The sequence below is a fragment of the Lates calcarifer genome, linkage group LG16_LG22 (genome assembly GCF_001640805.2).
Source record: "Lates calcarifer isolate ASB-BC8 linkage group LG16_LG22, TLL_Latcal_v3, whole genome shotgun sequence".
In the NCBI taxonomy this organism is placed as follows: domain Eukaryota; kingdom Metazoa; phylum Chordata; class Actinopteri; family Centropomidae; genus Lates; species Lates calcarifer.
In genome coordinates, this window is record NC_066848.1 from 20,180,780 (window position 1) to 20,193,104 (window position 12,325).

Sequence of the window (12,325 nt, forward strand, 5' to 3'; positions counted from 1 at the left end):
GTGTGGTGCGTGAAATTCTTTCAGCTTCTGAGGGGGACATGCCAAAAAAAGTTTGAGAACCACTGAATCAAGGGAAGAGACAGAAGTCACAGAGACAGCCTAAATCCACAGAGGAACTGTGGCAAGTTTTCCATGATTGGAACAACCTACCTGCTAAGCACCTGAAAAACTGTATTGTGGGCAGGTGTAATGAGGAGAATTGGAGCTGTTTCAAAGGCAAAAAGAAGTCACAGCAAACATTTAATTGATTTTGTTTTTTCTTTTTACTTTATCTCAAGATAATCAATTCAATCAATTGATAATAAAAACTATTCATGGCATTCTTCATATTACTTTAAGTGCCTAAAACAGTTTGCACAGTTCTGGACATTTAATCATGTTATTGTTGCAGCTGTAAAATTATAAAATTTTTTGTAGAGGCCTGTTTTTGGGACAGTATGCTGTCAGTCAGATGACTTACAGCTCTCTCCATCATTCGAACTTCATTCAATCACTCAATCTCCTGCACTTGTCATGCATGCAGAAGCACAACTATGTAGTCCAGCCAGCTGAACACAACTTTCCAACTACCAAACAGTATAGGACAACAATATGAATGATAACAAAAAAATAACATTCTATACACAGAAGTATTGTAAAACTATTGCAAAAGCTAGGACAGAAACAAGGAGACTGAATTCACAATGGTGTGGATAAGCTGTCAAACTAGTTTAACTGTGTTTCATATCAGGTAGAAACAAAGTATTATCAGTTATTAGTTTTTATTCATGCCAACAAAAAAATCTTCATAACCAATTTTGTCCTTGTCCTCAAAAGACGGGAATTTTGATTTCACTAATGAGAATAAAAAAGATCTCTATAGCATATGAACCGTCTCACTCCTGCGCGGCACCACTATGACGATGTACAGATCTGTGGGAGCGCGCATGCGCCCTACAGCCAAATAGAAGAGACTTATGGGTACAGGAAGTCCAAAATGGCGATGGACGGAATGATGTCCACGTCCTCTGGTCTCTCTTATCACAATGCTGGGGACTTTTACCCCCGAAAGTTCGGCCCGAAGCCGGACGTGGTGCCGTCCGGGGTGACCGAGAGGAAGGTGGGCCCGCTGGATAAACCTGACATGGTGTCGGTGGACGTGATTAACATCAAGGATTCAGGTTTGTTATGCTAACCGGCTAACATCTAATAACACGTATTCAAACGGGCGGCCGAGCTAACTTTGCTATCAGCCGTTTCTGAGTCGTTAACTGGGCATAACAACAGTACAATTAGTAACATTAATAATATTTTTAACAGTCATTTGAACCAGCTTAGAGCTCCTTTTACCCTTTTTGGCCTTTACACCCTGTGTGTTGAAATTAGCGTTTGTGAGTCTTCCTGTGAGACAGAGGAAGCAGTTAAATGTCTAAATCAACAATGACGCCTAAACGACAGGTTATGCTTAGCTACGTTTTTTGGTTTTTATTGCCAGTTTATCTGGCCACCACCACCTGAAACAGTATGTGCCTGTGGTGGGTGGTAGAACCACGCAGGATTATTTTCAGTTCTGAGTTGAAAAAGCCTCTTGGATGAGAGGTGAAACGTCTTCAGGTATCTACAACCAAATCCCACTGCTCTTGATTCAACTCTTCTTGGACTCCCTAACCAGCTCCAGGTCTTTTTTTATTCTTTGCATGAATGCACAATTTAAAAAACTCTTATTTATCTTGCACCGGCCTTTTATGCAGTCCCTTAGTTCAGCCTGCCTGAAACGAGCAGTTTGAGCTGCTAATGAGCACACTCTGTTCTGATTGGTCAGTTTCCGGAAGCTTCTCCCGTTTCCGGAGCAACGTATTCAAACGATCTGTCACGACATGGGCTCGGCCTGAAAATAGTGGCAGCCTGAAGCCAGCGCTCTGTACTCACAGGGATTACATCTACATACGTTTACTTCATTATTTGAAACGTTGGCCACGTTTGATACGAACATTCAACATTGTTACATTATATATATGGCAGAAAATAAGGCAAAGCATAATATATAACCTTTAAGAACAAAATTCTGAACATCTAAAGTATCTTAATCTTTTGCAGAGTACTGTATATAGCATTTATAGTTGTTTTTTTTAAACATTACTTTTAGTAATGTGACACAACCATTACAACATGCAGCACAAAAACATACAGTCAAGGAAGAAGGAAAGTACAGAACAACAACAATAATGTAAGACTATGTTAGAGCCATCCAGATGAGAACAAAAACACCCTGCTTATTTCACATATATCCAATATTTAATGCCTGTTCACCTTTGACCTATTTTTGGTTCAAGTGACTGTGTCCAGTACCAGTACAGTAAAGAAAACTGGGAGCTGATCCTCCCATGTTGTACCCAAGATTAACAAAGAGAGAGAATTTTCTTGCCAAGTGCAGTTAACAGTAATAAAACACCAGTCCATCTTGTTCCCACCAGGAGGTGTTTTATGTAATCTGTCTATTTCACTCTTACCTTTAAGACTGTTTGGTGTTTTTACATGTACATTTTCATTTTTTTTTTTTTTTTTTTTTTATTATTTAGTGTTTTGCACTCGTCCTTAATGTCTATTCTTATGTCATGCATATGTGTGTAAATCAATATAAAAGCTGAACTTAAACTTGATTATTTCTTCACGTAAAGCATAGAAACACGCTGTCATTACCTGCACCATAACACAAAAACCTTCAGTCTAACTACCTGGAGTTCAGTATCGTGCCATACTTGCATGCCCAGTTGCCATCAGATTTTGTTTAACATGTTATATATCTCTTCCTCCACAGATGTTCCCATGCATAGGAAGAAGCACGAGCACGACACATACGTCTTGGTGAGTGGCCTGGTTTTGATATCTATTGGATGGGTTTCAGTGTTGATGACTATCTGTCACGTCAAGGTCTGTTATCTCCTCATGACTCTAGCAGTGCACTTGCACACAGATTCATTCTGTGAGGATTTAGAGTCCATAGCTTGCAACAGTTGTGGTGTGTTCTGCAGAGAGAGAAAAAAAATTGTATGAATGAACAAGTTCTACTGGGAGACTGGAAGCTCCTCAGGGAATTTTTTCTTTGGCTAATCTTTGCAAAGACTATGAGATTATGACTGTGTCGTCAGCATCATTTTTGTTAAGGTTTCTAATTTGTTTTGTTGCGTGTTTAAATTTGATTAACTTCCTGTTGTGATTTGAGTCTTTGACATCAGCACACCACAGGATTGTGGAAAGACTAGTTTTTATAAATTACAGTTTTGATGTAATCACACTGTTAGCATTGATGCCTCGCACGCAATGCTGCTCACTCCTCCAGCTTGGCTGCTGGTACTCTTTGGTTTTTATTTTCAAAAGAAGACGCCCACGTTTTGTGCTTTGGTTACAGAGGTTAAACACCTGGCAAGCATGGGAATAGTGTTAAAGTGCAACTTTTTTACAGCAGTCTAAATGAAGATGACTACAATGGTTTGTATGTCTCATATAAGAGCAGTACTGAGTTTTGAGTCCTGTGCTCACACAGATATGATAAGCTGATAGAAAATAAACGGTTTTAATAGTCAATTAATTGTTTAACTCCCTTCTCAAGCCAATTTAATGTTTTTATGTTGTTAAATGTGGGAATTCACTGCTTTTTCTTGTCTCACATTATAGTAAAGCAAAATAAGATATAATCGGCAGATGAATCAATATGAAAACAGTCATTTGTTGCAGCCATACATATGATTATATGTTGATTATATACAGTATAACTCTCACATCTCAGCCTGATATCACATCTCTACCAGATCAGTCTTTGTGTATGTGTAGTGTTATCTACTGATATGAAACTACTGGATCTCTTGTATTTCTTAGAAAAGAAGAAACTCAGGCAGTGTCTTAAAATGATTCAATGTTGTAATTGGTTAGATAACTCTGTCTGCAACAACCTGTGATGTAAACGTGATTTCTGTCATGACCTCCACTGGTGGTTGGCAGCTACTCTGTTATAACCACTGTCAGGTAGATGTTGCATGACTGGCTGTTGAAAAGTTGTAGCTTTGGCATGAAAGGTGGAATTACTGAGTAAACAGGCTCTGCTTCATGTTAAAGCTTCCAAGCTGCCAATGTTTGTATTATATAATGCACCTTTAGGTTCCTGGTTGATGAAAGTCGCTATACAAACAAACCTCTTTGTCAGAGTATTGATTGTTGGTGTGGCTGAATTGAGTGAGGATTAAAACAACAACAACAACAAGAGCAGTGCGAAACTGTGTATGTAACCACGAGTTAGCAACTTTTCTACCTTCAGTTCAGTTTACTTTTCCTAGTTACAATGAAAACATCCAGAAATAATTACAGAGATGCCCAAAAATAAAAGTCCTGGACCTGTGCTGCAGTTTGTCAAGAGTAAGAACAGTCCTAACGAACATCCCGAGTAAGCAACCCCAGAATCCAAAAGAACATAGACGGGTGCAGATGAGCAACAAACAAGTCTAGTGTGTTGGTCATAGGGTTTGGTAATATAGCAAAAAATATGATCATGATTTTTTTCCCCATATTGACTGATATCAATATTTATCACAATATATGTACGTTTGAAGAGTATCCTGATAAGCCTAAAGAAGCCATTGGGCTCATTAGATAAACTTTGATTTCAATTTATTAACAAAAACAGAATAATAATTTGCAATATAAACATTTAATGTTTTATCTGCCTTAGATAGATCTGCCTTAACTAAACATTAAAAATTAACTTGCATGGTAATTTATCAAAAAATGTAAATAAAACAAAAACCTTTGACTGACATGATCACAGACTTCTTTGACAGGCCTTCTTTGTAGAAGTGCAAATTAGATTGTTATGACCACGCTTCTTTTCGATCGCTTTTCATATGGGGCAATGGCTGCAAAGATGACACAACAGATTTTTGTTTCTCAGTGTGGTTGCTGTGATGAAAGCTTTTCAGGTGATTGAAAAGATTGGTTGTGTTTCCCATCTTTGTTGGTACCGGCCTTAATCTGTCGCTTCAAAGGTACTCTTACTTTGGTGCCTCTCGTCGGTTCCACTCATGTTGTTTAATCACCCAGCTGTAGGTGGTCATACTTATGTGTTGTGAGCTTGAATGAACACTAGAGATGAAGCCAACCATCAGTCTGAACAAAAACTAGATAAACATAAAAGCCAGATATGACTCTTAGTTGGGTCTTGGCTGATTTCTGAGTGACAGTTACCACATCTTGTGGTGTAAAGGTTTTAGGATGGTAATTTCTTGTTACCAAACTTCTTGTCTGGATTGTGTCAGTGACATTCACAACAGAAACTGTAGACTAACTGGACTTGAGACCACAGTATGTCTGGCTGCAGCCAGTGATGTTACAGGTCTTGTAATTTATTCCCAGCATTTGCTAAAGTTTGGAGCTAATTTAACAGCTTTATTCACGTGTACATGTTTAAAAAAATGTATTTGTCTTTTGTAAGGTTTCCATTTAGATTAAATAGTCTTAATCTGCATTTATGTTAGGTTGCTATTTAATCTTTGTCTGACAGCTCTTAAAGCTGGAGTTCTCAAATAAAAAACCCAAAAACATCCTGTTTAGTTGAAGGTGCTATGCACAAACACACCACTTGGTGGTGGTGTAGTTCAAGCTTTGCTTCCCACTCTGCCTTTCCGTCACAGACTTGATGAACCTGAATGTACCTAGATTAATTTAAATACCACATTTAAAAATTAGTCAGTCTTGGTAATTATTAAATATTATATATGTTTTAATTTGCAGGGTACCATCCATCCATTCAGGAAGACACACAGATCCATTTTTGGGAAACTCCTGCAAGAATTCAGGCTGGTTGCCTCAGATAGACGGGTAAGTGTGTGTGTGTGGCTGTGTGTGTGTGTGATGAACTGTAAAGTAAAAGCTAAATTTCACACTTCTTGTTTTTTTTCCTGAAATCAGATGTAATGTTTGTATCTCTGGTGTTTTTGGCTCCATTCAGCCACATCTGCCTGGTCTGTATTATCCAAACCTATTTTTGGTCAGTAGTTAGTGTTTGGAGAATCCTTACTTTATAACCCCATTATACTTTAAGCTGGTTAGAGTCTATGTCTCATACACAGAGTCAAACCCAAACACCTCCAGTAATCCTGTTTCCCTAGTAGGTCACCATGTTCCAGTGAAAGCAGCAGGGATGATGTCCTCAGAGTAAAATACCATCAGCTGAACGCAGTTTCACTTTGTCTGGCAGATTGACCTGCTTCCCACTGTAGTCTTCATTCCTGTATATTCTGTATACTTGGTGTGGCTGGTTAAAGTTGCTGCTTGATGGCTAATGAATGCCACAAGTTTTGGAGCCACTTTACTAAGCCAAACACTCAAATGATTCTGTTCAACTACTCAATGATGGTTTATGTTTAATGAGGCACTTTCTTGGTTAAACTGTGACACCATTTAGTAATGTTAGCCATAAAACATGTACAGTTAAAAGCTCTTAGTACTTATAAGCAGCCATTTATACATTTCCCACTTCTGACCTTACATATTCTGTCCAGCCATTAATAGATGCACCATACTGATTAATTTTGCACTTGAGAGCCACTCATGCTTTGTTTGCCTGTCTGCTGCCCTCTGGTCTGGTTAGGCACCAGACAACTCCTGGTCGTTTTCAAAATTATGCAAATGTTGACTGGTTCCACTGCATTTAGTAGGTGGTCAGTTTTCTAGCAGTAGGTTATAATGATTTAAATGCCAAAAAAGCTACTGCTGTTACTGTAGGCTGTGATCTGATAACATAACATAAATTACCTCAGCATCAACACTAAACTCAAAGCTACGAAGAGGGAACAACAATAGAGTTTGTCCTAATTTTTCACCCAGAAAAACATGCTTAGTTGCAATGCTTGGAATGATTTTCTAAATCATTTTTTCCCCTAAAATTAGAGTACATGGAAAAAAACGTGGTAATGCGTCAAAACAGGGACAGATGTAGAGTCACACTGGGATGCAAAAATTACAGAGAAAACACTGGAGACATGATAATGAACGTGAAAGGAGCTCAGACATTATTGTTTTGCGCGCACGTGTGTGTGTGTGTGTCAGCATTATTGTGCTATAATCCACTTTGACCACACGCTGGCAGGGGGTCTTGCTTCCCCATAGAGCCTTGGATTGGATTACATGGTGTTGTACACAGCTTAGGGACCAAACATAGTTCAAACCGGTGAAAGCTGAGATGTGCTTCCTCAGCGCCTCATCGCCCTCGCCTCACGTCTCCTGTTACCTTTTGTGTTGTGAAATAAAAGTGAGTCTTGTCAACATCTGGTTTCAGGTACTGTTTGACCGATGTAGGAGTTTTTACGGGTTGATAAAGGTGTTATAGGTGTACATGGATAGCTGATATTTTGTGGTTAACTCTGGACATTTTAATGCCAAAAATGGTGGATGTAGTCCGTCTTTTCCCTCAGATTGAAAAGCCTCTGCAAAAACATTTAAACCGTTATGAGGGCTTCAGTATGCCTTAAACAAAGTGCTTGTTTTTTTGTTTGTTGAATGGTTTTGGAAACCACGTCCCCACACACCTTTCCCACGTCACAATTTGGGGTTCAACAGTTTTTGCCACACAGTGATTTGTCAGGTGTGTGGAGGTGTGAAAACAAGCAGAATTAGAATTTTTCCCTGAGCTTTATTTTGAACATAACTACTTTTGTCATCAATTAATAGAGGAAACTTCAGAACACATCAAGCTATTACATCATGAATTAAAAAAAAAAAGATCATCCCTCCCTCGTCGCCCTCTACTAGAAAGACTGGGCAATAAATCTATTCATATTTGGACATTCAGACATAATGTGCCAGATTTCCCCAATTTTGTAACTCTGTACATAAATACAAATTAATGCCTATTATCAGTTGGGGGGGGGGGGGGACTTAAAGATGTCAAGGAAAGATGTAGTCGAAGTTGAAGCAGTTGCAACAGAAATATCCTGACTTTTTATTTAGTTCCCAGCAGAGCTCAAGCTCCAAAAACACTAGGTCCTACATCTCCCATAATACACCTCAGTAGTGACTCTTCATTTGACCCTTTGTTGCTTGACAAACCTCCTTAAGAACCAGAGAAGACATGGTACAACTGTCAACAACTAGTAGATTTTAACTTGAAAAACTTTTTTATTTCTGGAAGTGCTTTAATTAATGTTCTCTGTGATAACATTTCTGAGTATCCCACAACATATCAAAGAGATTATATATTTTGCAGAACTAACTAGTTTGGGTGTGTTTTTAAGTTATTTAAACTTAAAATGGAAGCACACTGCTGAGACTGTGATGTTTAGGGGATTAATTGACAGAAAAACATATTTTCAGTGTAATTTTGATGGACTTTATTCAGCATGTTCATTGTACAGTTTATGTTTATAGTTCTGGACATTGATACTTGAGCTCATCAGCCACTGTTGCAGTGACAAAATGTCCTAATAAAACAGAACAGGGACATCAGGCCATTAGCAGAGGAAAGACATGACTGGAGGACAGGAGAGTGAGAGGACCAGGCGTCATCTCGTCTCTGCTCCAGCAACCGAGTCGGAAAACTCCACTGCCCATGTTAACAGGCCGCCGCCACTGCTGCCGCTGATTCATTATGTAAGTAGGTTTATTTTGAGAGAAGAACACGGCCACCCTGGAGACACAGAGCCCTGATGGCTCCAATCTGAGTAGACAAAGAGTGGGAGAGGACGTTCTTTGTGTTTTCATTGCCACCGGAAGCGAGCCTTGGCGGGTTGCGGTGGCAGCGGCGTGCTTCAGGTTTCAGTTGGGTTAAAAAAAATCCCACAAATCCTGCCCGCACGGCTCACTGTGGTGAAACTGTCCTCTCCTTCTTGCTATCCCCTCTTCTTCAGAGGGTAATATGAGTCACGCCTCTGCTCACCATGATGACACACATTTGCCCGGCGCTGCCCGATGATGCGGCAGCTTGGCATGGCGCTTGACAATGATGTAATCAGGCCAGGCATCAGCGGGGGCCCCTTATTTAATACAGTACCTGGTGACTGAGCTGCTGTACGGGAGCTCTGTCACTCCAATGTCACATGTAACCTCAATATGCTGGCACGCCGTTATGCCGCCGGACAGCTCGACGGCGCTGTTGACGGACAGTTGGGGGCAGCAGAGTGTCGCAATTCAACAACCATGCACTCTCCTCCAGGCGCTGTGCGTGTATGTGTGTCTGTGAAGGGGGTGGGGGGGGGTTGGCAATGTTTTGGGACGAGTGCTGTCTCTCTGTTTGCACACACAGTCACATGCACGCATGCACACACACACACACACACACACACACACTCTGTGGGTCTCCCATGCCTGTCGCTGGCTAGTGCTGTCACCAGACGCCCTAGTGCTGTCATAACACAGCACACCACAGTAATTGTAGATTTCACAGCACTCGGCGCTCCCCACCACGGCATATGACTCCAACACGAAGTGACAGGCCAGGACACACACACACACACACACACACACACTTACACATATTCGTTCCCTTGTTCCATTTCTTTTTTTCTTCTCCTTCCGAACACACACAAACACACTCTCTCTGCTCAGAGGGCAAGTTTAGACTCAAGTTTTATTTTTTTTTCTTCTTCATTGAAAATTCTGCTGAATCTACACCCAGTCAGATGGAGTAAGAACAGTGCTGAATGGGCTCAGATGCAGATTGTATGAAGCAAAATTAACTGGTCTTTGTGAGACTGACCTCAACATATAAATGGCAGCCTTGGTTATTTGGCTAACACTTAAACAACCTATGTTTGTGTTCTACTGACAAATGACTTGCTGAGGTTGTGTAATGACCGAGGTCTCAGGTGACCTTGTTGTACCATCCCAAAGTATTCACCGAGCTACAAACACAAACACGCATTTTACACAATGTATAGTGTACTTTTCAGCTCGTAGGTTTGAGCGCTCAGCTGTTTAAATCGTTGACAGGGATTATCCAAAACAGCAGAAAGACAATGCACGCCCATAAAAAGCTAAATGATCCACCAGGGGCATTTCAATCAGACCCAGCATGCACCTGTCGCCCGTTAATGTGGATCATTTAGCATGCTAGCTGGTTAATTACGGTAGATGCAGACTTTGTCCCCTACATTGTACAGTATTTTTAAAATTATGTAGGTTTCTGTAGATTTTTTTTTTCTTTTTTGTGTAGACTAGTGATAAACTTTCTTTAATAGTTAATTTTCAGTATTTAAGCTTTGTTGACTATCTTGGTATTTAGAATATTAAGATCTAAAATAAATAATTAGTCCCACAGATATTACTGATGAGCAGAGCTGCTCTTTAAAAGCACCAAGCCTGTTTTGTGCTCTCACGTGCTCTGAATGTGACCTTCCCCTGAGCTGGTATTTCTGTGATGAAGTGATTCAGACTGTGGTGAACATGTTAGGCCACACAACCAGGCCTCGTTCAGTCAGAGAACTCACCCAAATCGCCGGCAGAGCAGGTCGACCGCAGGGCAGGAAGCTCACTCTTCATCCAGCAGCCAAAACCCAGCAGCTCCCAGTTGGGTTGTAGGTTTGGATTTAGATTAGACAGCGGCTGGTCACCTGCCAGCGTGTCTGACACAGGACACTGACTGACAGTCAGGGAAGCCCTGTTCAGGAGGAGTGCTACTCAGCTTGTGAAAACAGTTGTATAATGTCTTCTGTGGCTCTGGAGGAGCTTTCTGTCATCAGGGTAATTATGTTTGGGCCTGTGGACACCAGAAACCCTGCATCACAAACTGGAGGCATGGTGTGTGAAAATGGGTCCAAGAAAAGACACTGTTGATGGGAAGTGTAGGATCCAGTGTACTTGGAACTTGAGCTGCATCTAGTAATTATTGTCATCATCAGTTAATTAGCAGATTATTTTCTCAATTTGGTTAGTTTGAACCACAGAATGATTGAACTTTTTTGCTTGAAAAATGACAATTAATTGTCAGTATAGTTACATTTTCTGCCAGTCAACTTAATCAGTGAATCTGTCAGTTGTTGCAGATATGCTCAGACTTAAAAGTCAGAGTAACTTCTGCAGCTTTGATTTTTGACTTTTTAAAAAAAAGTTTTCTCTTACTGAATGCAGCTTCACCTCATAGTGTTCCATTGACTAGTCATTTACGGTCCTTCTCTGGGTTTTGAACCTAGTCAAGGCTTTAAATTAGGCTTTAGCTCCCTTCCAGGTTCCATTAAAAAAATTTTGTGGTCTGCTTTCAGTACCCAGGTGTCAGTTTGCAGTTGTGTTGTATGAATGGACACGCAGGAATGTGAAACTGGACAGTTTCTGGGTTCACGCCAATATCAAAATGTATGAGTTAGTTACGTTTTTAAAACAACTCGGCATCATACTTAGGAGGCCTTTTAAAGTGTAAAAAAAAAGTTGTCAGTGCCCTCTGGTGGACAAACAATGCAGTCATTATACTGTTTCTGTATACTGTTCTGTACTGTCTTCAAAGATATCTCTGCAAATTCTCTACTGACATGTTATTTTGTTATTTGCTCTCAGCCAATGTATACACCGACACTGATATACCTGTGATAATCTAAGATTTGCTGGAGAACACATCTGTCATATTGACACCACAGGGGCTGGTAATATCATCCATGTAGAATGATCTCTGTCAGGTGCTTAGCAAAAAGTTGTGCTTGTGATTTTGTCTTCCGTTCTCCTGAATCCTTACAGCTAACAATATTTTTGTTTTCTGTGTTCTGATGAAAACATCATGTACAAAAATGTTATATCCCCCATCAGCTTTTGTGCATGATAAAAAAAGAAAAAAAAAAACTAAATGCGCTTATCAATATGACAGATGCTGTGTTTGGCCTCGGTCCAAAGGTTGGGACACTCTGGCCTTTGTGTTATTGTTCTTTAACAGTTATTTTGTTTGTTTGTTGTCGTTTTCAGTCATGGAGGATCCTGCTGTTCGGATCACTCAACCTGCTGTGTACCGGCTGTCTGCTGATGTGGTGCAGCTCCACCAACAGCATGGGTGAGCACACACACACACACACGCACACTCTGACAGACTCATACCCACAAATGAAACAAACATAGTGACAGAGGGAGATGCAGATAGACACATGCAAACTGACACACACACACACACACACAGACAGATGTACGCAGATTGACAGCGTCACACGCACAAAGAAAAAAAAACACACTCTTTGAGACTCGGACGCAGACGTTAACAGGCGGAGATACCTGTCTACACACAGTAAACACAGATTGACAGGTACACACTCTAATACGCATGCACACAGGAGCGGGAGTGCGTGCTCCTGTGCGTGCGCGCTGCAGCTCTAAGCACACACACTGT

General features: G+C 40.5%; 1 protein-coding gene across 2 annotated transcripts in view; it reads left to right on the forward strand.

Annotated features, from left to right (window-relative positions):
• Positions 1-850: 850 nt before the first annotated feature.
• Positions 851-12,325, forward strand: part of slc30a6 (solute carrier family 30 member 6) — a 55,909-nt gene continuing 44,434 nt past the window's right edge. For both annotated transcript variants that reach the window (XM_018660807.2, XM_018660809.2), the window contains exons 1-4: positions 851-1,160; positions 2,798-2,844; positions 5,761-5,847; positions 11,911-11,995. In XM_018660807.2, the coding sequence (XP_018516323.2) occupies positions 866-1,160; positions 2,798-2,844; positions 5,761-5,847; positions 11,911-11,995 (514 nt within the window). In that variant the 5' untranslated portion in view covers positions 851-865. The remainder of the gene's footprint in view (positions 1,161-2,797; positions 2,845-5,760; positions 5,848-11,910; positions 11,996-12,325) is intronic.